At 44.3% G+C, this 26,676-nt stretch overlaps 1 protein-coding gene across 3 annotated transcripts in view; it reads left to right on the plus strand.

The window, feature by feature from the left end:
- PTPN9 (protein tyrosine phosphatase non-receptor type 9) overlaps positions 1 to 26,676 on the plus strand; it is a 78,882-nt gene that overhangs the window by 24,825 nt on the left and 27,381 nt on the right. For all 3 annotated transcript variants that reach the window (XM_053927597.1, XM_071221920.1, XM_045192769.2), the window contains exons 2-5: positions 4,679 to 4,822; positions 8,572 to 8,661; positions 9,398 to 9,522; positions 15,431 to 15,536. In XM_053927597.1, coding sequence (XP_053783572.1) covers positions 4,679 to 4,822; positions 8,572 to 8,661; positions 9,398 to 9,522; positions 15,431 to 15,536 — 465 coding nt within the window. The remainder of the gene's footprint in view (positions 1 to 4,678; positions 4,823 to 8,571; positions 8,662 to 9,397; positions 9,523 to 15,430; positions 15,537 to 26,676) is intronic.

Genomic DNA, 26,676 nt, shown 5'->3' on the forward strand with positions numbered 1-26,676 from the left:
CGGGGCCACCATGTGGCTGCGCTGTGACGCTATACCTGGGGGAGGGTCTGAGAGGGAGCAAGAGTGCTTGCTCCTCTCTCTGCTGGTTTTTAGTCATTCCCTCCACTACCTACAATCAAATTGGGCCCTTCTGGTGCTGATTCCTGGGTGGATGGGTGTGTGTATGTTCTAGGCCCCTGTGGGTCTCTCCAAAGGACTCTCCTGTGAGGCTGGGAGTTTCTCCTGCTGCCACCTCAACCCCCACAGGTTTTTACTGGAAGATGTTTTGAGGCTTTATTTCCTCATACTGGAGCCCTGGGTTCCACGGTCTGTCTCGCTCCCCAGTTGTTCCTTCTGGTTTATCTGCACACAAATGTGGGACCACCTGGTCCTCCAGCTGTCGTCTTACTGCACATCCTCTCTGCGCTGACTGTCCGTCTCCACCCCTCCTACCAGTGTGGATGAATGTTTCTTCTTTAACTCCATGGTAGTCGGACTTCCATACAGTTCGATTTTCTGGCAGTTCTGGTGGTTTTTTGTTTTTAGATTTGTTGTTGTCCGCCTTTTGGTTGTATAAGGAGGCAAAGTGTGTCTACTTATGCCTCCATCTTGCCCAAAAGTTCCTACTTTCTGGGAACTTTTGTCCTAGCTGCTAGATTTGTTTCCTTCCGGTCCGGCTACCCCACTGCTAATAAAGTCGCTTTTGGGGGCAAGAGAAGCAGCAATCTTACGTTCTCATCCCTTTGACGGAACACCCCTGTTGACTCCTCATGTCTGTAGTGTTGTGTCTAGAAGCTGGAGCGCAGCATGCAGGGCCTTCCCAGCGCGGCTCAGCCTCCCCATCAGCTCACCTCCCGCCACACGCTGCTGGACGCGCTCCCCAGTGACCTCTGCTCTTTCATGACAGCCCTCACACAGTTTGTTCTGTCCAACTGTGGAATGCTTGGTTCTGCCTGCAAAATTCTTACGTGTCCTTTTAAGGCACTCTCAAAAGATTATTTTTAAATTTATTTTTAGTCCAAGGGAAAGGAAAGAGAGAAAGATTGATAGGTTGCCTCTTGTCTGCGCCCCAACTGGAGACTGAACTGCCATCCCCCAGGCATGTGACCCAACTGCGAATCAAACCAGCAACCTTTCTTTTGCAGGACGACTCCCAACCAACTGAGCCACACCAGTCAGGACTGGAAAGTTTTTAAAAATTGTTCCAGAGAGAGTTCAAGTCCCATAGCTCTGTGTTCACTGATCCACCCTAGAACTTGTCAAATTATATGCTAATGACCTATTCATAAATCTGTCTCCATATTTAAATGACTGTCAGCCACTCAGCGTAGAGTCTCTGTCTCTCTAAGTTGTGTCTTCAGCAGCTACTGTGCACTTCGCACTGAGTAGGCCCTCAACGGATACTTTCTTCTAAGTGCTTGACTGACTACGTAACTGGTTGCCCAAAAGAGCCCTGCTGTTCTGTTGCCCTAAGGGGAGTACTGCTGCCGCTGGGCATGACGAGTTGCTGGAGAGGAAATGATCTTCTGAACTAGAACAGTATATAGTTGAAAGTGTGTCTTTGTCTTCCCCACCCGTCAAGATTGTTTTAGCTGCCAAGTGTTAACCACGATGGTTGTTCAGAAGCCTAGATACATTCAAACCATTGACCTTGAGTTGAAGGGTTTTTGGTAAGTTATGACTGATCTTTTGACTCATTCTTTCTTTCACCAGGAAATACTGTGAATGTTCATTCCAGGAATTTTAATTATCCTTTCTGAAGAGTGTGTTGCTCATGAATATGTTTGAGTTGTCTGAAAGCTTTGCTTCTTGTTTTCTGATAACCAACAGGACCACAGCTTGGTCTGCACTCACCGCTTGTGCCAAGCCCAGGTATAAACACGAGAAATCTGAATAACGGTCTAGAGAAAGGCTGTTTAAGATGAGACCATTGTGCCCTGGCTGGTGTGGCCCAGTGGATTGAGTGCCAGCCTGTGACCCTGACCTAAAGGTCGCCAGTTCCTTTCCCCATCGGGACACATGCCTGGGTCGCAGGCCAGGTCCCCAGCTGGGGGTGTGCGAGAGGCAGCCTGTCTCTGTATCTCTCACACATTGATGTTTCTCTCCCTCTCTCCCTCCCTTCCCCTCTCTGTAAAAGTAAATAAATAAATGAAATCTTAAAAAAAAAAAGGTGAGCCCATCCTTCCTGACTTTTCTCAGAGGGATGAGATGTGCAGGCGGGTCAACCTGGGGAAGGTGGCATCTGTGAATATCACATCATCGCTTACAGTGCCCTGGATGCTCCTCACGCAGGAGCTAGACAGACCAAATCAGGAGTCGTTCCCTTGCTTAAAGCCAAGAATAACATCCTGACCAGCAGGGGACAGAGGTCAGTTCGAGGCAACAGCTCTTGGGAAGCTATAGGACGTTAAGAACCTTGAACGAACTGAGTTTCATAGAAGGAAGCCAACAAAAACATTGAAGGAAGTGTTTGAAACTTGCTTCTCTCTTACTGGGGCATGGTTTACTTATGAAAAATCATCGTAACAGATACCTGATGAATTCATACCACCTGTCTCTGGTCATTTAGCTCTCCTTCCTGCCTGCATGAAAAATGTGTATATATTTCCCCTCTTGCCTGCATGTTGGTTTGCCTATTGTTCTTATTAGGAAAAGAGGAAAAGAATGGTCTGCTGATACTCTGGGGTTTTATTCCACAAGCAGCTTCAGAAGTGCCCAGGAGAGGGCAGGATTTGAAAGATGATATGTTAATTAAAAAACAAACATCCTTTATAACAGGGGTCCCCAAATCCAAATCTGGGCTGCGGACTGGTACCAGGTCTTGGCCTGTTGGGACCCAGGCCGCTGAGGGAAGCTCCCCTGAGCTCTGCCTTCTGACCCACCCACCCCCAGCTCCACCTCCTGTCCCCTCCCCACCACTCTTCCCCTCCTTGTCTGGAAAAACCGGTCCCGGTGCCAAAAAGGTTGGGGGATGGCTCCTTTACAAAGTCTCCTGGGGACCTTCCCAGCTGGCTGAAGTTTTGTTTCTGGGATCTTTCTGTGCTCACTTCTCTTCTTTTTCCATTTAGTTCTTCCTCATTCTGATGCTGGCCACTCACCCCACTGCGGCAATTCACACTGTTTTCTGGGGAGCGTTCTGAGTTTGTCTTGTCTTGTCTAGGATTCATTTTTCTGGTCCTACTTCAACTGGTTCTGGGCTAAGGTGATCGTCTGAAAGCTTTTCTTCATGGCCTTTATTTCTTGGTTCATTTAATGCACTCTGCCTGATTCGTTTTGCTGCTTCTCTCCTTTTCCAGTATTGTAAACTGTGTGGCCTCAGGCCTCTTCGATTTCTCTCTGGTTTGTAAAGTACCTTTTTCCTTTCCTAGAAATTGGGGGATGAATAAATCAGGTGCTCTGTGGAGAGGGATTGCTAACTTCTAGGACACTAGTGCACTACCTGTTTAAACACATAGGTGGCAATTTGGATTGTACTTGCAAGGTAGGACTTGCTGCCCAGACCCTGACGTAGGTCATTGCCGTTACCCTCTCTCCCCTCGTTTTTCAACAGAACACTTAGAGGTAAAGAGAGAATTTGCCTTGGCCGTGCTCACATAGTAGTGGGTCGGTTGTAACACCTTCTGAAGCACGCCTAATTTTTGTATTCCTTACACTTCTTGTCACAGCTGTTAACAAATAGTTAACAAATAACACAGTAGTTTAATACATACATTCCAACTGTGGATGGATTGGTTACTTAATTAAATTTCAGATTTCTCATTGAGTTGATTACCTTTTAGACCAATATTTGAGAACAGTTTTGGGGTGGAAGGAACAGAATAGCTCTGCAGAAAATTTTTAACAATTTATATTTTTTTGTGCAAAAATCCTCATGTAAATCCTATATGTAATGAAGATGTAGGAGGATAGTACGGCTAGAGTGGGAACTGGCCAAAAATGTAAGGAGGAATAGGGTGAGAGGATAAAAGAATATGGGTTAATCAAGAGAGAGGAACAAAGAGGCCTCTTGCCAGCTTGGTATCGGGCAGTAAAAACGGAAATTTCCCACCCTCCCCCCACGTCGGGCTCTCCGCTGCCCCTCGCCCCGGCAGACCGTTATCAAAGGGCTGCGGTGACTCTGGGCACCGCGTCCAGTTCCGGCCGCCATGGGAAGCGTGAAGAGGGCCCGTGGGGTCAGTCAGCTGCAAAGAACAATTGTCCTTTTGATTCGTTAAGTTCTTTGTAACAGTTCTCAAATAGTACTCTCAAATAGCACTGCTAATTCCAAAGCCAAAACCATTTTCTGATGGTTTTGCTCTGCCCAATCAGCTTGTGGGACCCCAGCAGCAGCCGAGACTCCTGTACTACTCAGCACGTGGTGCAATCACCCTTCCGAGGGCCGTTTACCTTTTTTTAACCTTAAAAAAAACAACAACAAAAACAAACTTTACTTTTGCTTTGGGGCCAGTAGTTGGCATCTCATTTGGGATCCTTTGTCCCCCCCGCTTCGTCTGGCCTCGCTGAGTTGTACGATGAATTTTCACTACTTCTGGTTTTAGATGTGTCTCCAACTCTTGTCTCCATCTGCTCCCTGTAGTAAACTAAGGTTTCAGACTTGCTTGGGGAGAGGGTGATGGATGTTTTTCGTGCTTGTTTGTTTTTTGATCCAGTAAATATGTTCTCTACTTACTCATTATTCTTCACTCTCTTTGTCAAACAGGCCACCAAGCAGTTTCTCGAAGAGGTTAACAAGTGGACAGCTCAGTACAGCGTCTCCCCGCTCTCGTGGAATGTGGCTGTGAAGTTCCTCATGGCCCGGAAGTTCGATGTGCTCCGTGCGGTAGAGCTGTTCCACACCTACAGGGTGAGTAGCTGCAGGCCGGCCAGACCTGCGGCAGCTGTGCTCCCTCGTGTTCCTGTTTTCTTTGCCACTCTCTACACACGGTAGAGAGTGCTCTGCATGTTCTCCCCACTCTCATTAAAAAAAAAATGTGCTGGCTGGTGCGGCTCGGTGGATTGAGCACCAGCCTGCAGACCGAAAGACTGCTGGTTCAAATCCCAGTCAGGGCACCTGCATGGGTGTGGGCCAGGTCTCCAGGTGGGGGCATGCAAGAGGCAGCCAATTGACGTTTCTCTTGCACATTGGTGTTCGTGTCCCTCTCTTTCTCCCTCCTTTCCTCGCTCTCTAAAAATAAGTAAATTTTAAAAAGTGGGTCAGTATTCAAGAGCTCTGCCTTGGGGTCAGCGAGTCCTTGTGAAGACATGACTCCCTAAATTAAAAGAGAGAGAGGCGGAACGGGGAGGGGAAATAAATAAATAAATAAATAAATAAGGGAGAGAGGCATAGCAGGTAAGAAGCACTGGGATTGGTTTAAGACAAAAGCTCCTTAGGCCTATCTTGTGGGTCGTCTTGTTCTTTATTCGTTCATTCATTCAGCAGAAATTTACTGTGTGGTACCATGCTCCAGGTGCAGAGATTACTATTTAGAAAGACAGAGTAAACAATCGGTTATAGAAATGTTACGATAGGGCATTAGTGGGTTCCATGCAAGTCTTTCTGAAGGAAATGACTTCTAAATTGAGATCTTAGAATGAGTAGGGGTGAGAAAGGTAGAGGAGAAGAGCTCACAAAGGCGTGACACAGGTAATAGCACCTTTCCGATGCCTGCGGAGAAGTCGGGCTAGGCAGAGACACCGAGCGGGAGTGGGTCTGGCAAGAGATGGAGCGGCACAGTAAACAGGGCCAGATAAGGGAGTGTCTGTCTGCTCTTGCTTTATTTTTTTAATTTAATCTTTATTAAATTTTTTCCCATTGCCACTTAGTCCCCTTATACCCCCTCCCCCCAGCAGTCACCGCACTGTGGTCCACGTCCATGAGTCTTTTTTCCTTTTTGCTCAGTCCCTCCTCCCCCAACCTCCCCCGCCCCCAGCACTAGCTGTCATCTCTCCATCTATGAGCCTGTCTCTGTTTTGCTTGTTAGTTCAGTTTGTTCATTAGATTCTACATACAAGTGGGATCATATGGTGTTTCTCTTTCTCTGACTGGCTTATTTCACTCAGCATGATGTTCTCCAGGTCCAACCATGCTGCTTTTTCTTACGGCAGAGAAATTCGTCGAAGGTATAAACAGCAGAATGACTTCATCAGATTTGCATTCTGGAAAGATTTTTCTTACTATACTTTAAGAGAATGGATCAGAATGGTAGGCTAAAGCCAGACAAGTTAAAAGGCTCTTGTATGCCCTGGCTGGTGTGGCTCAGTGGATTGAGCGTGGGCTGCAAACCAAAGGGTCGCTGGTTCGATTCCCAGTCAGGGTACATGCCTGGATTGTGGGCCAGGTCCCCAGTGGGGGTCACATGAGAGGCAACCACATACTGATATTTCTCTCCCTCTCTTTCTCCCTCCCTTCCCTCTCTCTAAAAATAAATAAAATCTTTAAAAAAAAAATGTGTACAAGGCTCTTGTCCTCATTGGAATAGAGATGAGTGTGGTGTCTTTAGAAGTACTGTCAAGTGGCAATAAGTAAAAAGTGGTCTGATTCTGTCAGCGAAATCGGGAGGACAGGGCTGTGTAAACTGGGGTGTGAGGCGGGACAAGACCAGGGCTCCAGTCCTCCTCCTTGGATGGCAGGGTGCATGTCAGGGGTGCTCACTCACATGGGTGACGCTGAGTGGGCGCAGGCGTGTAGACAGAAAAGGCCACGAGTTCAGTTCGGCCGTGTGATGTTTGAAGGGCCGTCGGGCCGTCTGCGCAGACGTGTCTGGGAGCAGTTGGGGTATCAGTCTAGGTTTAGAGAGAAGGTGGACTACAAGTGGAGGTGTGGAGTGAACAAAGTGGAGCTGAGTGTCGGAGCCACGAGAATGGGGGAGGTCAGGTCGTCCTGGGAGAGTGTGGGAGACAGAATCGCACCTCAGACGTTTTGCTCTCTTGGGGTGAGAAGTCCTTTGAAAAGCTGAACTCGAATGCTTTGGGAGGGCGTGGGCCCCTCCGTGACCCCAGCACTGACACTGTCTTCACTTGCTGCCGAAGGCATTTGGATTGGAGTTTAGAGGTGCACGGGGGACCTGGTTTTGTTCTGCTCACCAGCGTGTTCCTGGCACTTAGGTAGCTCAGTGCGTGGCGCTCGTGGTGGCTCTGCAGGTATTTGCAGAAGAAATGAATGAGTCCATGAATGAGCAAATGAATAATAATTTTTAAAAAGCCCACAAAAGAGGCTTAGAAGGAATAGTTGAAGAAATAGCATTACCCAGAAAGTATTTTCTGTCAAAGATAGAGAATGTCTCAGGAAGAAGGGAATGTGAGTGGTCAGCCTTGTCGCGTAGAGGAGGACCGAAAGTGGCCGCTGGATTCAGTGACAGTAAGGACCTTCTGTAGTTGGACAAAACGAGAATACAGTAGACTGAGCTTGAGGGAGCTGAGGGAACTTAAAGAATCTGACTGTGGCTCTTCCCCAATGCGGCCAGAGGTGACCTCTAAAAATAGTTCACGGATATGAGGGCGATCTGGCTGCGACATCTGTCACCCCATTGATCGCCAGGGTTGAAAATAGTTCACTATTCACGGGACCCAGAAAACCCCACCAAATCATGCAAATCAAGAGGTTTATATCTTCGTGTTCACTTCAAGAACTCGTGAAACTGCCCAGGCCATCGAGGGTGTGCGTATTTGAAAAGCCACCGAGTACGTGAAGGATGCCGCTTTACAGAAGCAATGTGTCCCTTTCCGTCATTACAACGGTGGAGTTGGTAGGTGTGTCCAGGCCAGACAGTGGGGCTGGACACAGGGTCTGCGGCCCCAAAACAGTGCTGAGTTTTGGCTGCACGTGCTTAAAAGTGCAGAGAGGAAGGCTGGGCTTGAGGGTGTGATAGATGTAGATTCTCTGGTCATTGAGCCCATCCAGTGAACAAGGCCCCGAGATGCAGCGCAGAACTAACAGCGCTCGTGGGCACGTTAACCCTCACAGGAGCCCTCCCTGCCGCGCTGAGTGATCCTGCTGAAAAGGAGCAGGTTGTTCCTGAACCAGGAGAGGGGGTGGCACAGAAGAGAAAGATACCCCAGAAGAAATCGAAGAAACAGCACCTGATGGCCTGGGAGTCAATTCAGCATAAAATAAATACTAATAAAGTTATTAAAAAAAAAAAAGAACATGGCCATGAGGATGGAAAGAACGGAAGAATGAGGCGAAGACAGCTGTTGTTAAGGGTAGTGAGGGAAGAGGAGGGGGACTCTCAGGAGAGGCTTGTGCCTGGAAGGTGTGTGAGGGCGCCTGCTTACAGAGAGTGTGGGTGTGTATTTAACATCCTGATCCGGTGTCTGTGCTGCTGCGTGTTTAAGAAACCTGAGCCTGTGTGCTAATGGTGCATATTGGTTGGTCTTCAGGGTTAGGATTCTCTCTGATTCATAGGGACCTCTTCTACCTGAGGAGCTGATAAGCGGTCATTAGGACAGGAATTCTGATAATGCTTAGTTGGCCTGGAAGGGTGTTACAAAGGAGTTTATGGTTCAGATAGCCGACTTGTAGAGTCCCTTATCTCTGAAATTCCGTGATTGCCCAGATCTGCTCTGGATATACAGTATTTTCATACTGACGCATCTTGCGCGCTTTGTTTCTAGGAGACGCGAAGGAAAGAAGGCATCGTGAAGCTGAAACCTCATGAAGAACCTCTTCGTTCTGAGATCCTTAGTGGAAAATTCACCATCTTAGTGAGTCTTCATGCACCCCCCCCCCCCGCCTTGTAATGTCTCATTATTTCCTTTTTCTTTTTACAGGAGAAAAATTAAAGATTTTGTTTCCTTTTTTTTTTCTTCATTATTTCTTTTTGTAGCTGTTGTCCTCTTTGGACTTTTTTTGGCTGGATACTGTATCCCGACTCTAGAGCGTGTCAACAGTTGGGAGCAGATGTGAAGCAGCTGTGTAATTTGGCATAAAATTATTCTACTAGTAATTGAAATTATTGAGAATTAGTTGTACAGTAGATTTAGAAAAGTTTCTTCATTGGTTTGTAAGTCAGTAAAGGCCTTTGGGGTGGGCATATAACCTGTCAGAGGCCCATCCTACCTTGTTGAATGCAAGATGTCTTCACTGAGAGACCATAGCCTTTCAGGTAAGTATGTATACAATGGGTGGATTTTATTGTTTTCCTCTGCTGTTTGTTTCTTTGGGCATCCTGCCTGGGAAATTAGCCAGTCAGCCAGTTAAGATAATGTGTTTCTTTCCTGTCACCAATGTATGGTGGGGGGCAGAGGGCGCAAAAAATCAGGCACAAGACGACGTAAACTTTCTCCCCTTTCTGGAGCAATTGATGCCAGCCAGAGAAGTATTGTCGGTATCTGTTCTCTTTATATTGGAAAGCCGTGTCCGCGATGTCAGAAGCCTTAGTGACTATTGGGGTTTTCTGTTTGATTTCTAAATGTTTCTTGTTTTGAATATTCACTCTAGAATGTTCGGGACCCAACAGGAGCCTCCATCGCCCTCTTCACTGCCCGATTGCATCATCCCCACAAGTCAGTCCAACACGTGGTACTTCAGGCTCTGTTTTACCTGCTGGACAGAGCTGTGGATAGGTGAGCATGGGGCTTCTCCTTTAGGTGGGCTGCGTCCACATGGGAAAGGGGCAGTTCTTGACTTGGTAAAACTGAGCAGTGCCTTTCCTGTGCTCCTTGGGTGTGCCCTGGGCAGTGAGTGCTGTGAAAATGACCCATATCCTTAAAGGCTTGACATATTTTTAGGTACCATCAAGATGGTGGGTTTCCTGTATCTTTACCTGCTTGGCTCTTTTCAGGATTACAGAAGCTGAGAAAGCCGATTAAATAGCAATCCTCAGTGTATGAAGAATTACTTATTGAGAAGCTCTAGCCAGGTAGCTCATTTGGTTAGAGCATCGTCCCAGTATGCCAAGGTTGTTGGTTCAGTCGCTGGTTAGGGTACATAAAATAATCAACCAGTGAGCCCTGAGTGGTGTGGCTCAGTGGATTGAGCACCAGCCAGCGAACTGGGAGGCCACCTGTTAGATTTCTGGTCAGGGCACGTGACTGGGCCAGGTCCTCAGTTAGGGGCATGCAAGAGGCAACCAACTGATGTTTCTGTCCCTTTCTTTCTTTCTCTCTTCCCCCTCTCTAAAAATAAATTAAAATTTTTTTAATTAAAAAAAAAAGAATCAACCAATGAATGCATAAATAAGTAGAACAACAGCCCTGGCTGGTGTAGCTTAATGGATTGAGTGGTGGCCTGCAAATTGAAGGGTCCCTAGTTCGATTCCCAGTCTAGGGCACATGCCTGGTTGCTGGCCAGGTCCCCTGTAGGGGCCATGCAAGAAGCAACCACGCATTCATATTTCTTTCCCTCTCTTTCTCTCTCCCTTCCCCTCTGTCTAAAAATAAATTAAATCTTTAAAAAAGAAAAAATATAAGTGGAAAAATAAATTGATGTTTCTTTCCTTCTCTCCCTTCCTTCCCTTCCTCTTTCTCTAAAATCAAAAAATTAAAAAAAATTTTTTTTAAAGAATTACTTAATTGACTGAGAGTGAGGAAGAGATGAGCTGTGCTGGTTCTTTTTTTCATTCTTCCCTGGATGTTGATTTTCAAAACCCTCTGGTGCTTCAGTTTCTTTGTAAAATAGGAATAATGCCATTGAGTCATTGAGGATTTTGAGACTCAACATTCAGGGAGGAAGAGTCCAAAGGTATAAAGTGAAGCAAAATCATCTCCATCAATAGGTACAGAAACAAAAAGAACCAGCTCAGATCATGTCTCTTCCCTTTAAGGTAAGCGGTAGTATTACTGTCCAATAGACAAAGAAACTGAAGTCTCAGGAAGTCATGTGACTCTCCTACAGTTGTCACGTGTGGTTCCAGTAGGTCTAAGACCCTGTCTTCCCCTTGGCCAGAGCTGTTGGGCCTGCTGCAGTGTCTTTCTGCCCTATGCTTTCTCCCGAGTGCTTGCCATTTGCAGTTCGTTACTGCTTGGGGCATTCCGGGCTGGTCCTCTCACTTAGCAGTGATACAGGACTGAGAGCTGAGACAGTGCGACAGCTGTGCCCAGAATTAGTCATTCTGTGCAGCTAGAGGGTGGGAACAGCCAAAGGATCGTCTTAGCTGGTGGTCTCGGTCTAGTTCACTGGTTAGTGCCTCGTTAACGTTACCTTCACAGTCCTTCGCTTCTGCTTTTGATGCTTGGTGGGCAATAGGTTTAAACAACACACAGCTTTGTTCCATAAAAAGGAAGTTACTAAGGAGAGAGGACCGGTGTCACAATCAGAAGTGTGGAATGCCTCATTTCTTCTTTTTCTGTGATTGGGCTTTAGCACGATTTCCAAAATATAGGTTCCTCTGAAATGCTATTGTAGCTCAGGGGGATGAATGAAAGGTTCCTGTACTGGAAGACTCAGTATTGACCTTCTTTCTCGGGCAGCGTAGGGAGTCAAAGGTCTCATACAGGCATGGCCCAACCAGAGCTCGTTCTTTCTGGTGTGAGCATTGGGTCCCACAAGAGGACCTGCCCACAGATAAACATCATTGAGATTCCTCATTACGTCTATCTCTTTCTTAACCATCAGCGACTCCTTGTTGTTCAGAGGGTGCATATAAAATAAATGTGAACCCTTTCTCTAAGCAAAATATTCTCAGTAGTGAGAAGAAATTCTTGTTACCTTGAACCAGGATGGAAAGCCCTTCTCTTCACTGAATCTTGTCCTTTTTACTTTTTTAATTAATCCTTTTTTTTTTTTTTAAAGATTTCATTCATTTATTTTTAGAGGGGAAAGGAGGGAGAAAGGGAGAGAAACATGGATCAGTGGTCTCTCATGCGCCCCCAACTGAGGACCTGGCCCACAACCCAGGTGTGTGCCCTGACCGGGAATTGAACCAGCGACCTTTCGGTTTGCAGTACGACGTCCGAGCCAGGACTCAGACCAGTCAGGGTCAGTCAGTCTTGCCCTTTTTTTAGGCCTAACTTCTGAGCCTGGCCTCATCACCACTCCACCCTATCATAAATAAAATTCTTTTTACTTTGACTTTATACCAGTTTTTGCTAATACTGATCATTTCGTGTTTAATTCTGCATGGCCTCGTGATGTCATGTGTTTTATACTGTTGCTTTTTCCACCTACCAGTGGATTGTAAGCTCCTTGAGAGCAGAGCAGCTTGTTTCCAACACTGTGTAGTGGAGAACTCCCAAATCTCCCTAGGTGGAAAGGAGATACTATCACAAACTTCCCCATCCCCATCGTCCGTCATCTTCAGAGTGACCTGTAACCAATCTTGTTTCATTGATAGCTCCCCACCCGCCCCCTACCCTGCCCTTGATTGCTTTGAGACATATGAGGGACTGTGTTTTAAACTTACTGGTGTTCCTAGTAGCATCCAGCTCCAAAATCAAATTCAGGAAGAAGGCAAGTATTCTTACTAGGGAATTAGCTGTTACTGTAAACCTCATATTTCTATGCCCAGAAAAATATAAATCCTGTTGTGTTTTCATTTAAATCATGTGCCTCCAGAGCATGAGCGGTTTCTGGGATATAGGACCTGCTCCATTACGCAAGATTGCTTTTTAAAACTTAAATTCTGTTTCCCTGGTGCTCTCCTGCTGTCTTCTCTTTGTTTCCGTTCCCTGCCCCGAGCTGGAGCTGTGAGGGGAAGGGAAGCCGCAACTCTTTGAATTTGGCCTTTGATGAGCTGTGGAGGAATGGGAAGGCTCTAGACCCGGACAGTAGTTTGTTTAACCGCACCTTTGACCTTGGTGAATCTTAACCTCCCTGGGGTCGTAAGACAGAGCCAGGATTCACCGCTGACTACACTGCGCTGGGGACTATTTGAACCTAAGGCTGCCGGGGAAACGTGGGTCTACCTCACAATTACAGATTTTTGAAACGCTGCTTCATTAGTGGGTGCTTCCGTCTCAGATTTTATTGACAGGAAAAAGGTATAGAGGCTTGTAGGAGTTCAAAAAGAATTATCGGGTTGGCCATAAAGTCCATGTAGTTTCTTCTGTAGAAAAAAAAAAAAGACATTTTTTAATTTCACCAATAACTATTGATTTGGATATGTTGAGCATGTCAGCTGTCTCCCAGGTGGTGTGATGCTGATTGTTCTCAATGTTTTGATTTGATCGCTACCAACTTCAGCTGGCCTACCCAACCGTGGAGCATCGTCCAGCGGGAAATCTCCAGCACAAAACCTCGCGAGACACTTTTGACACGTTCGATCAAGCACAGCAGCTTCTCCACACAGTGCACACATCTTTTTTTTTTCATTTCAGTTGCGTTTTTACCTTTCTTGAAATAATAAAGCATAGTACGCCAAAAATGTTGCATATTTTCTTCCACCTTCAATATTAAAATGGCTACACAAAAATTCACCAGTTTTGATCAGTTTTTTTTCATGCACGCTGATCTGACAGCGGTCACAATACAATCTAACAAAATTGTTTTGAATGCCATTAAGGACGAGTGCGCACCACTAGAGCCATCTTAAGGAAACAAACACGCTTTCTGGCCGACCCAGTAGTGTCCAAAATAACTTGAGACCCCTAATTTCAGGATTGTGTTTTGTGCTGAGACTCCTCAGTTTCAAATGCAGCGGTGCCTTGGTGCCCGTGAGCTTGGGAATTGGTCAGACCCAGTGCATGTTGTATTTTGATGAGGACAAGTGTCAGCATCGGCGCTTGCTCACCACTCCTGGCACGTGCCAGAACCTCTGTGAGTCACGACGCAGCTCCGTGTAACAGAAAGTGCTCCGTCGGTAGTGTGTGCTCGCCCCTCGTCAGAATACACTGACGATGAGTCCCGAGGCGCCCCTGCAAACGTGACAACTGTTGCTGTCCTCTACGGACATTCGTCACATAGTTCATTCTGTGTACAGGATGAGGCACGTGAGGGTCTGGCTCGATGGAGGGTGACTTTGCAAAGTCCTGCGGCATTTAGGAGATCGCGCTGAGGGTGCTTTTCACACCTGCGTGTGTTCCCAACTTCAGTTTGGGAGTAGGCTGACCACCTTTCAATTTCCTTTTGAAGATGTTTTCCAAAGACCCTTTTTAGGTTTTCTTCCTCCAAGTCAAAAGGGACAAATCACAATCGTTAAGTGTAGAGTTTTGTTTTACGCTTTCTCACAGTCCAAAGTATTTTCTTGGTGACAGCTTCCAGCCCACTCAGTGGTCATTCATTGTGGACCTGTGTCGCAGGGCGGCGCTGGGGCCCGTTGGGGACAGCGAGTGAACAAAACACACGTCCCTCTAGGGCAGAATCAGAGAGCTGCACACAGTTGGCGCACTTTAAGTGCCACAGTGAAGATGCACAGGAAGGTTTCGGGGTTTCATGAAGGTGAAGGATGGTAGTTCATTTGATTACAATTATCAGGGAGGTCTTCATGGAAGAGGAAACTTTTGACCTAAGCATGGAATGTTACAGAATTTGGATAGATTCAGAGACAGGAAGAAACAGTTCAAATTTTGACAACTTGGACACTCTGGAACATTCTTAACTTACAAGTTTGGTACTTGACAAATCTGGATAGATATGTGTCAGTAAGTATAACCAACCCCAGTTGTAACACGAGAGGCTTTCCCCCGCACCACCACACACTCCTTCGCCACCAGCTCAGCGCTCCACGGTTCCCCTCAGCTCTGACACTGTCTACCTGGAAGTGGTGTCAGGTCCCTCAGGACCAGGGTTTATAGCCAGGCAAGACTGTCTCTTTCCACCCCCTCCAGACAGCAAGGGCAAGTTCAGGTTGCCACCGCCGCTTCTGACCGACAGCCTGTAAATCAGAGGTTCTAACCTCCCCCTTCTCGGGCTTGATGAATTTGCTGGAATGGCTCACAGGGTTCAGAGAAACATGTTACTGACTAGGTTAGCAGTTTATGATAAAAGGATATGCCAGGTGGACGGGATGCCGAGCAACATGTGGGGAAAGAGCCTGGGGTTTGCGTGCTCGCTCTGAGAGGGCCTTTCTCCCAACACTTGAACATGTTCACCAACCAGCTCTCTGAACCCTGTCCTGCTGCGCTTTTACGGAAGCCTCGTGACTTAGGCATGATTGACTAAATCATTATCCATTGGTGATTGAACTCAGTCTCCAGCCCCTCACCCACCCCTCCTTCCCAGGGGGGAATGGGGGTAGGACTAGAAGCAGCAACCCTCTAATCAAGTGGTGGGTTCCCCTGGCAACCACCTTCATCCTGGTGACTTTAGGGCATTCCAGCAGTTGCCCATTAACATGACGGACACCTTTATTGAGATCTTCACTCAGGAAATTCCAAGAATTTTCAGGGTCAAAGACTAAATATTTAGTTCTTACTACAAGCCACAGTATCACAAGAAGCATAGCAGCTACCAAAGATAAATCATCTTTCTGTAAGACCAGTGTTTAGGGAGGTGGTTATTTTGGTCCCAGATGTGTCCCATATTCTAGCCCCAGGCTTTCACCCGGCCTCATTCATCTGATCACTTAAATATTTTTGTTCCATGGTTGGTTTACAGCTTTGAGACTCAGAGGAACGGACTGGTGTTTATCTATGACATGTGCGGCTCTAATTATGCCAACTTCGAGCTGGATCTGGGCAAGAAAGTCCTCAACTTGCTCAAGGTAAGGCTGCGGCGGGTCTCCTCAGCTGCCCCGCAGCGGTCAGGGCACCTTCTTCTATTCTTCGGGAGGTTTACGAATTATGTGAACTTTAGACATTGTGCTCTGTTTAAAGGTCACCTGTAAATGAAGACTAATACCTGCTTCAGAACAAGAAGCGGTCTTACAAGTAACGTGGGAAGAATGTAAGAAATGTACAGGAGCATTCTGAATCATGCTGGAGTTTTGCAGAATAAGAGTAAATGAAGGCCTCGGTATGGCCAGTGTCCTTGAAAAATGTCACCTCGCCAGTGACTTTCAGACTTTTTAAACATAATCTAGTCAGCAATATGTTTTATGTTATGACTTAGCCCACAAAAGTATTTGTACACTTAAACATGTATGTAGTGTTGCATACATAAATAAGGTTCTTAATCTCTTATCCCAAACTATTAGGTCCAGAGGTGTTTATTAGTATCTTGAACTTTGATTTTACTTATTTACTTAATTCTAGAGAAGGGGTAAAGGAGGGAGAAAGAGAGGGAGAGAAACAATGTGTGAGAGGCACATTAGTGGTTGCCTTGCGTACGCCCCCAGCTGGAGACCTGGCTCCAGGCATGCGCCCTGACTGGGAATTGAACTGGCAACCTTTAAGAAGGCCAGCGCTCAGTCCACTGAGGCTCACCAGCCAGGGCTGAACTTTAAAGGATAAAATGCATGCCACTCTATAATCCAACATTAATATTTCTGCAATGGGATGTATTATTCTTAGTGAGCGGAGAAGAATAAGGTCTTCTGAATGGCCTAGGGCAGTTCAGGTTAGATGGTGTTGCGCTGTGAATTTTGCACCAAACTTACAAAAGAAACTTACGGTTTTCAGAGTTATTCAGATTTCAGAATCTGAATAGGGGTGTGTGTATCTGTGTGTGCATGTTTATAAAACAAAAAAAGATACACCGAGTAAGCTTTACCCTTACTATGGGCAGCCACTCTGATCACTCCCTTCTAGTTCATATTTTTAAAATGTTAGTCATGACCTCTAACATTAATTTCAGGGCCCACTGAGTGACAACAGAGAGAGAGGAAGTGGGCGGGTGGGGGGAGAGAGAAACACCGATGGGTTGCCTGGTGTGCGTGCCCTGACCAGGGATCAAACCCACAACCTTCTCTGTGTACCGTGACGCTCCAAACAACTGAGCCACCCAGCCAGGGCTGGGGGTGTTTACTTACTGTTACAGCTGTACAGGAGAAAGTGTGTAAATGAAGTATACTGCATGCTGTCTTCTGGAACTTGCATTTTTCGCTAATCATTATTTTATTAAAATTCCTCTGGCGGCCTGTAGCTGTGGTTCGTTTCTTCTTATTGGTGGTTGAAGGACTGTTACCCGTTAACTCCTCCTCCATTGGTGCATGTATCGGATTATTCACCTGTTCTTGTACTGATGGCTGCTTGGATTGTTTCCTGAGTTTTGCTACTACGAACAGTGCAAACGTGTCTGAATTTTTTTTCTCTTTCATGTATTTGCATCTTACATCCTTTCATATTCCAAAGTCAGAAAAAATATATTAACTATATTTTTTTACTGCTTTACCACTTATTACATATGTATTAATTTTTTAGTTGATTTTTTGTGTTGTGGAGAAATACACATAACAAAACTCCCCACGTTAACAGGTTTTGAGTGTACAGTTCAGTGACGTCTGGCACGTTCCCAGTGCAACCATCACCACTGTTCACTCTCAGAACCGTTTTGTCATCCCGAGGAAAATTCCGTGCCCGTCACACAGTGTCTTCCAGTGACCCCAGCCCCCTGGCCTCTGGTAATCTGCCCTTGCTGGGTGCTCACGGAAGCAGAGTCACTCCATGTCTACCCTTGTGTGTGTGTTTTATTTTACTTAGCGTGATGTTCTCAAGACTAATTTGTACTGCAGCGTACGTCAGAATTTCACTCCTTTTGAAGGCTGAGCAGTGTTTCATCGTGTGTGCGTGCAGCGTTTTGTCCATCCAGTCGCCTGTCCTACACGTTGGGGTCGTCCCACCTGTTGGCTGTTGTGAATAATGCTGCTGCGGGCCCTGGTGTAACAGAGTCCTGTTCGAGCCCCTGATTTCAATCCTTTCGCGCACACGCTGGAAGTGGAATTATTGGATCATGTGGTAATTCTACATGTAACATTTTGAGGAGCTATTTTCTTTTTATTTAAATTATATTTTATCGAGTATGCTCTTACAGTTGTCTTGATTTTTTTCCCCCTTTGCTCCTGTACACCTAGCATCCCCTGCTTCCTCAGGCAGTCCCCACACCTTGGGCATGCCCATGGGTCATGCATATAAGTTCTTTGGCTACTCCATTTCCTATACTGTACTTTACATCTTCATGGCTACTCTGTAACTACCTGTTTGTACTTCTTAATCCCCTCACCTCTTCACTCATTTCCCCATAACCCCCGCCCACCTGGCAACTACCAAAACGCTCTCTGTATCCCCGATTCTGTCTCTGTTCTTCTTGTTTGCTTAGTTTGTTTTTTAGATACAGTTGTTGATAGTTTTGTATTTTTGCCCTTTTCATTGTTCATAGTTTTTGTCTTCTTTTTCTTAAATAAATCCCTTTAACATTTCATATACTGCTGGTTTGGTAATGATGAATTCCTTTAGTTTTCTCTTGTCTGGGAAGCTCTTTATTTGCCCTTCGATTCTAAATGATAGTTTTGCTGGGTAGAGCAATCTTGGCCATAGGTCCCTGCTTTTCATGACTTCGAATATTTCTTGCCAATCCCTTCTAGCTTGCAGTTTCTTTTGAGAAATCAGCTGACAGTCTTATGGGCACTCCCTTATAGGTAACTGACTGCTTTTTTCTTGCTGCTTTTAAGATTCTCTATCTTTAACCTTTGGCATTTTCGTTATGATGTGTCTTGGAGTGGACCTCTTTGTATCCATCTTGTTTGAGACTCTATGTGCTTCCTAAACTTGTATATCTATTTCCTTCACCAAATTAGGGAAGTTTTCTTTCATTCTTTTTTCAGATAGATTTCCAATTTCTTGCTCTTTCTCTTCTCCTTTTGGCACCCCTATGATGTGAATGTTGGACCTCTTGAAGTTGTCCCAGAGGCTGCTATACTCTCATTTTTTTTGGATTCTTTTTTCTCCTTGTTGTTCTGCATGGTTGTTTTTTTGCTTCCTTATGTTCCAAATCATTGATTTGATTCTTGGCTTTATCCACTCTACTGTTGTTTCCCTGTAAATTGTTCTTTATTTCAGTTAGTGTATCCTTCATTTCTGACTGGATCATTTTTATGCTGCTGAGGTCCTCACTAAGTTCCTTGAGCATCCTTATAACCAGTGTTTTAAACTCTGCATCTGATAGATTGTTTATCTCCATTTTGTTTAGCTCTTTTTCTGGAGTTTTCATTTGGGCCATGCTTCTTTGTCTCCTCATTTTGGCTGCCTCCCTGTGTTTGTTTCTATGTATTAGTAGAGCTGCTTTGACTCCGTGTCTTGGTTGTGTGGCCTAATGTAGTAGGAGTCCTGTAGGGTCCAGTGGCACAGCCTCTCCTATCACCCAAGCTGGGTACTAGAGGTGCACCTTCTGTGTGGGCTGAGTACACCCTCCTCTTGTAGTTGAGCCTTGGTTGCCATTGGCAGATCAATGGGAGAGATTTATCCAGGCCAGTCAGCTGCAAGGACTGGCTGTGACCACTTACCACCAACCTCCACCCTCTGTGGAGGATCAGCTGTGCAGGGGTAGGGTGGTGGTGCTCCGACGTGGTCTATAGCTGTCCACTGGGTGTGCTGGCCCTGGTGTTTTCCTGTTGGTACAAGCCAAGTTCAGCCCCCACCTGTGTTTTTTCCGGGTCACCCTGCCTGAGCTATAAAAGCAATCTTAGATGGCTGCTGCTTGTGTTGGGGTTGGAGATTCCTAGGCAAAGCCAAGCTATGAATCCAGGCTAGCTGCTGCTATATGCCTGGCCTGGGGCTCAGTGAGGCTGGCCGTTGCTTGTTTGAGAGGATGTAGGAAGTTGTGCAGTATGAGCCAAGACCAGCCATTCCTATGGAAAAGCAGCTTGGGTGGGCTGCTAAGTTGGGTGGGGTGGAATGGAATCCCTGGAGATATCCAAGGTGGGTCAAACAGTGTTAGCCAGGTTGATGGAATTTCAGATTTGGCACCAGGTTGCCGGCTCTGTGGGGGAAAGATTTAGACAAGGAACAGTGGCCTCTGCTCACCTGGATGCCAATTTCTGCCGTATGCCACTGGTGCCTCTCAAGCTGCTCCCTGGTGCTGGAGCTCAGAGGGAGTGAGTCTGAGTAGGTGAGTTCACATGTGGGTTATTTAAGAGGAACTGCTTAGGGCCCCATCAGTTTCTTCTACCAACTCAATCCCCGCTGGTTTTTGCAGCCAGAAGTTGTGGGGACTTAGCTTCCTGGCACTGGAGATTCCTGGGCTGGGGTCCTGGTGAGGGTCTGGGACTCCTTGCTCCTAAGATATCCCTCCCGAGTTTTTATTCACCACGCGTGGGTGAGGGACCAGCCCGTTCTGTCTGTGCCCCGCCTACCAGCCTGAATGGATGTGGTTTCTTTAATTCCACAGTTGTCAGACTTCCACTCAGCTTGATTTCTGACGGTTCTGAGTGATGGTTGTTCTATATTTTAGTTGTAATTTTCATGTGGTTGTGAGAAGAAACGAGCCATGTCTGCCTGTGCCTCCATCTTGACCAGAAGTCTGTTTTCTTTAAAAAAGGTTAAAATTTTGGTTTTTTATAACCTTATACGTCTAGAATTGATTTTTTGAGGGCTGTTTGTTTCCAGTTTATGGAGTTGAATTTGCAGTACGGTACAGATGTAGGAATCTGATTTTTCCCCCATGTGGATAGCTATTTTTTCCCCAGTTTTACATATGAAATGGTCCCTCCTTTTCACAATTTAGACTCAGTTGTAACAAAGTCACAATAACCTGGTAAGTCAGTATACTATAGGCAATTCAATTAACCATCTAACTTTTTGTGTTGTTCAGGTTGTTTAAATAATGCTGTTGTGATCATTTCAGCTCTTCCTTTTAAATTATTTTTGAAAGGATACTTCTAAGACTTGGGTTATTTGGCTAATGATTATGAATATTCTTATATCTCTTGTATACATCTCTAGGTTACCCTCGATACAAGTGGAAAAAAATACATTGTCACCAACAAGTACGAGTGCTTTGAACCATCCCAGTACTGAACTCCAATTTTTCTATATTTTTAAAGTTAGCCCTGGCTGGTGTGGCTCAGTGGATTGAGCACAGGCCTGCAAACCAAAGAATCACCGGTTCAGTTCCCAGTCAGGGCACAGACCTGGGTTGCGGGCCAGGCCCCCCTGTAGGGGTTGTGCAAGAAGCAACCACACATTGATGTTTCCCTCCCTGTCTTTCTCCTTTCCTTCACCTCTTTCAAAAATAAGTACATAAAATCTTTAAAAAAATAAATTTAGAAGTTCTAAAATAACCTTTCTGTGTTTGTGCAAACCCTTTGAGTAACAACAAAGTTGTGTCCTTTTTCTCTTCCAGTGTTCCTGTGCCGTTGGTGTGTCCCTCGTTATTTTGACTCAGAATAACGAGGTACTGTAGGTGTTCTGCTGTTCTGCTGTGTAAATTAGAACAGGCTGCCGTAGAAGTCCTGTTGCTTTAGAATCTGTGTCTCACGGTCTTTCTAGTGACTTAGTCGCTCTGTCACTGTGAACAGATACAACTTTAAATATAATCCCCTACCGTCCTCATTCTCGTGAAAGTTGTAAACAGAAGTTTATCTTTAATGAACAGTCTCACACTTCAGGTTTCTATTTAGCATGAATTAACTTCCAGCAGCTACTGTGATGAGGATTTGGGTCAAAATAGGACACTGGAATAAAAATAATAATCTTTGACAGCTTAAGTTGCTCTGGGTAGATTTTAACATCTTCATAAATTTCATAGAACTAACTCTCGTTTTAAACTTTAAAATGTCATAATCCCTATGGTTGTCACCATCGGGATTCTTAACTTTAATTATTATTTTTAATTAATTAACTTCTCACCTGAGGACATTTTTTCATTGCATTTAGAGAGAGAGGAAGGGAGAGAGGGGAGGGAGAGGGAAAGACATTGGTGTGAGAGAGAAGCATTGATGGGTTGCCTCCTGTATGTGTCTGGACCAGGGATCGAACCCATAACCTAGGCTTGTGCCCTGACCAGGAGTGGAACCCACAACCTTTTGGTTACGGGACCCTGCTCCAGCTGACTGAGCCTCCTTGGCCGGGGCTTTAATTGTTGTTTTAGATGAACCACTTTAAACCAGACAGTGTGGACTTCACCCCTGAAGGATAAATCTGTATTTTTCTGATTATGAAATGCATGGTTGAAACACATGGCTAGAACACATAGGTTTAAAAATTCATTAATGGAGACATTTATGAAGCAATAATTATTCTTATTGAGTGCTTCACATGCTGTTCTGAGCTCTTTTCATGCTTTCAAGTCCATTTAACCCTGACGTCTGTACTGTGAGGTGTGATGGCGATTGGTGTTACTGTCCCCATCTCACGGGTCTGGAAGCTTAGACCTGGAGAATTTGGGGACCTACCGAAGGTGATACAAGCTGCTACAGGACAGAGCGGAGACATTATAACCCTACACCTTGGGTATTATCATATAAAGAGCTTGACTGAGGTTTTCAAAGTGTATGTGTGTGTACGTGTGTATAATTTTTTTCGTTACAATTATGGACTTGTGTTATATCTACCGATTGTAACTGGCCAGTTTTTACTTAACAGTGTTATCTTCTTCATCTTTCTATGTCAGTCATATATGTAGCTGTTACTCGTGTTTTCTTCGCTTTTTTAATTAAAAGTTTTATTTATTTTTAGAGAGAGGGGGAGGGAGGGAGAGAGGGAGAGAAACATCAGTATGCAGTTGCCTCTCATGCGCACCCCGCTGGGGACCTGGCCCACAACCCAGGCGTGAGCCCCGACTAGGAATCGAATCGGTGGCCCTTAGGTTCCCCAGGCTGGCGCTCCGTCCTCTAAACCACACCAGCCAGGGCTGCTTCGCTTTTTTTAATGACTGCAGATATTCGAAGCAGAAAAATGAAGTGCATGCTTTTTTTAGGAGTGGGTGGTTATTCTAAAGGCTTCAGTGAACACCATTTTACATACAGTTTTGCATATTTGACCAATCATTTCTTCAGGGTAAATTGCTGTAAGTAAATTTGTACAGTCTAAGAGTACCCGTGTTTGAAATTTTGGTAACTATTGCCAAATAACCCTCAAAACTTAGTTCACATTTACACTCCTATCAACACCTTTTTTCACTAGTCTCATCAACATTGACTTATCATTCAGATTTTAATCATATTCATGGTTTTTTAAAAAGATTTTATTTACTTATTTTTAGAGAGAGGGGAAGTGAGGGAGAGAAACTTTGATGTGATGGAGAAGCATCTATTGGTTGCCTCCCACACGCCCCCACCTGGGGACTCGGCCTGCAACCAGGGCATGTGCCCTGACCAGAATAGAACTGGCGACCTTTAGGTTCCCAGGCCAGCGCTCGATCCACTGAGCCACACACGCCAGGGCTCATTATTTATTTAATTTTTTTTTCATATGCTTTACCCACTTTTCTATTGAAGTATTCCTCTTACTGATTTATAAGACTTGTTATTAAGAATGGCATTAAGGTCCTTGCCGTGTGGCTCCGCAGGAGTGCGCTCCCATCCACCAGAGGTCGCAGGCCTGACCTCCAATCAGGGCGAGGACGGGAGACAACCTGTCGGTGTTTCTTCTCTCTCTCTCTCTCTCTCTCTCTCAAATCAATACACAAATTTTAAAAATTAAAAAAAAGAATATTATTAAGTACATGTTACCAGCATTTTTTGCAGTGTATGATTTGTTCAACTTTATGGTGTCTGTTGTCACACTATTTTCTTTATTTTTCATTGTAATTTTCAAATGTTACACTACATATATTTAACAATATATTTTTATATTTGATATATAATATACATAAGATAATTTGCTATCAAGTAGTTATACTGGCAACATTTACTAATTAGTAGATTTTTCCTACTCATTTGGGATAATACCTTTATCTTGTACTAGATTCCCAAATGGTTGTGTTTCTATTTCTGGACTCCCTGTTCTATTTATCTGGCCAGGTAGGCTAATATATGCACTGTTTTATTTACTGTAGCCTTGTAATAAAGTTTAGTATCTTCTGGGACAAGCTTTCTCATCATCTTTTATTTCTAAGTAGTTTTAACTGTTTTACAGGTACTTTATATATACCTGTAAGAACCTGTATATACAGGAACTTTCATGTGCTTTCATTGAAGTTTTTATGATATATATAACATACTTAATATATGTATGTTATATATGTATGCATACTTAAAATGAAGTTTGCAACTAGTTATCTTAATTATGAAAACAATTTAAGGAAAAGTCTGACTCCCCTCCCTCAGCCACCCAAGTGCCGTTCCCCAGAGGTAACTTTTTCAAAATTACAAATCTGATAAAAAAAATGTTTTAAATTTTGTTATCTTTCGATTACATCAACTCTAGAGTCATTCAGTCAAGTTTTATGAAATAAAACACTTTGGAACTTTATTTGAATGTAATGAATTCATAAATTAATTTAGGGAGGGTTGACATCTTTACGGTATTTTATTCTCCCGTTCAGAAATGCTGAGCATTTTTGTTATGTCACTCAATAAAGCCTTAGAGTTATTTATCTTGCATGTTTGTTATGTCTCTAAAAATATATATGTACATTTATAAAAACATAGCATACACCAAGGGTAAGTCATCTTTTCTCTAGGACACAGAGCCATGGGGAAGGACAGGGGGAGCAGTCGGGTGTGCGAGTGGCCAGTGCGCACAGCTGCTGTTGTAGCTCAGGTGCTCACCATTATCCTTTTGTGCTTATTATTGGTAGGGGCTGACTTTTCATATTCACAGTTTACTGTTCAAAACATTATTAGAACTAGAAAAGATTTGATTGTAAATCAAATGCATTAAGAACAGACATTACCTTTGACACTATCATGCAGAAATAGCCAGTTTACATGTTGGTGTATGGCACTTCCAGAAGTTTTATAATACAGTCTTTATTTATGTTTATATAACTTTTATATACAATAAGTTCCATCATCTGTTTTTGTGAACACTTGTAATTGCTGAATATTAGTCTATCCTGTATTTACTGCAAATTATTTAACTGTTTCTATGTTGTTGGATTTTTAAATTTTTTATCATAAACATTTTTATATCCGTATTTTGTTTGCACGTTAAGTAATTTGCTTGAAGTGAATTTCTAGAAGTAGCACTACTGGAATAAAGAATATAAACATTTTAAATAAGGTTGTAAAAAATAAAAATAATACAAAGTATTATAGAAAATAAAATGTAAAGAATAGAATTAAAAGTACTCATGATCCCACTTATAAGAGGTAAACTATTTAGCTTTTGATATAATTTTTTATAGTCTTTTTTCTGTAAGAGTGTGTAATATTTTATCCTTTTGGTTGTGTGAGGAAGCAAAGCATATCTACCTATACCTCCATCTTGGCTGGAAGCCTAAAAAATCTTTGAAATCTTTAAATAGCAATCTTATTAAGAGATACACCATTTTTGCTAACCACTACCCATTTTCAGACACATATTATTTACAGTTTTAAAGTGTTATTTTTAATTGTCAAAAATGGAACTGTCGCCCCGGCCAGGGGGGCTCAGTTGGCTGGAGCATCGTCCTGCCTGCCCGCGGGTTGTGGGTTTGATTCCCAATTGGGGCGCACGCCTTGGTTGTGAGCGTGTTCCCCAGATGAGGTGTGGAGGGGGGGTATCAGTGGATGTTTCTCCCTCTTTCCCTTCTTCTCTCTCTAAAAAATCAATAGAGGTATTCTTGGGTGAGGATTAAAAAAGATAATTAAAAGATAAAAGTTTAGTAACATTTTTATTTATAAATCTTTGTGTTTCTCATTATTTCCTTAGAATAGAGTCTCAGAATGGAATTACCTGATTAGAGGCTACGCATTTTTAAGGCCATGTGTACTGGCAGGTGCCTCCTAGAAGGTGTTACTAAGTCACATCAGCAGTGTGTGTGTGTGCCAGAAAGTCATCTTACCGAACTGGGTCTAAGTCTGTGTCGCTTTCCCCTGAACGCAGGTCACAGCTTTCACTTTCTATCGTTTTCTGCAAACATAGCTGTTTCTTGAGACTGGTTTCTGATCTGGCTGTTAAAGGGGCCTTGGCCCCTAAATACATATTTAGGCCCTGAAAATAAATTGTTGCGTGTTTCAGGGAAGAGATGAAAGGTAATTTTTCAGACTTTAGTGAAGTGGCCTTTGGAGAATTTTGTTCTGGATGCTGTGTACTCTCCCGAGGGAATGTTTGCAGACCCCAAATCCACAGAACTGAAGAGCACCCATAGAGCGACGCCAAATTAGCACGCAGCCTTTTGGGAAAGAAGAGGGACGAAGCGGTAGAAGATACTTAGCTGTAGTTTCCTCTCTTATTATTTTATTTCCTTGGCAACAGTTTCCGCTCTGTGAGGTTGCCTATATTACATGGTGTCTCTGCCTGTGAGAAGGGCTGAGATGCTGAGAAACTAAAAGAAACTAGAGCGTTGGATTACAAAGTCATTGTTTTTCATTCTTACGCCTCGTGCCGATCATCTCCTTTTCTTCTGGACCGTTGGGCCCACTAGATCATATTTATCAGCTAACTAAATGAACACATAAGTGGATGAAGAGTTCAGTAAAAAAAAAAATTAAAAATACACAGATACCAGAATAAAAGAAAAACTATGAGAGAAGTGTTTCTTTCATACTCAGTCTATTCGTGATCTGATTTTTCCTTAAAGTTCTAACAAGCACAACTGAAGGATGCACACATATCAGAGAGGGCCCTCCCCCCCAAAAAACGGAATTATGTTCTGGAGGGCAGGCCGCTTTAGCACAGGCTTCTTTCTAGGTGAGTGTTCTAGGAAGCCGTCTGTGTCTGTATACCCGCTGCTGTTTTGTTGCGAGAGGTTGTGTTTGGCTTTAGTGAATTTTTGTTGAAGACGCAACACGTTTGCCCATTTCATGGTGGGTGACTTACGAGCGCACCTGCCCGCACTGTGCTGAGTGTTCATGACCAAAACCAGCGTGTGCCCCTCCCTCC

This window comes from Desmodus rotundus, chromosome 7 (assembly GCF_022682495.2).
Source record: "Desmodus rotundus isolate HL8 chromosome 7, HLdesRot8A.1, whole genome shotgun sequence".
NCBI lineage: Eukaryota > Metazoa > Chordata > Mammalia > Chiroptera > Phyllostomidae > Desmodus > Desmodus rotundus.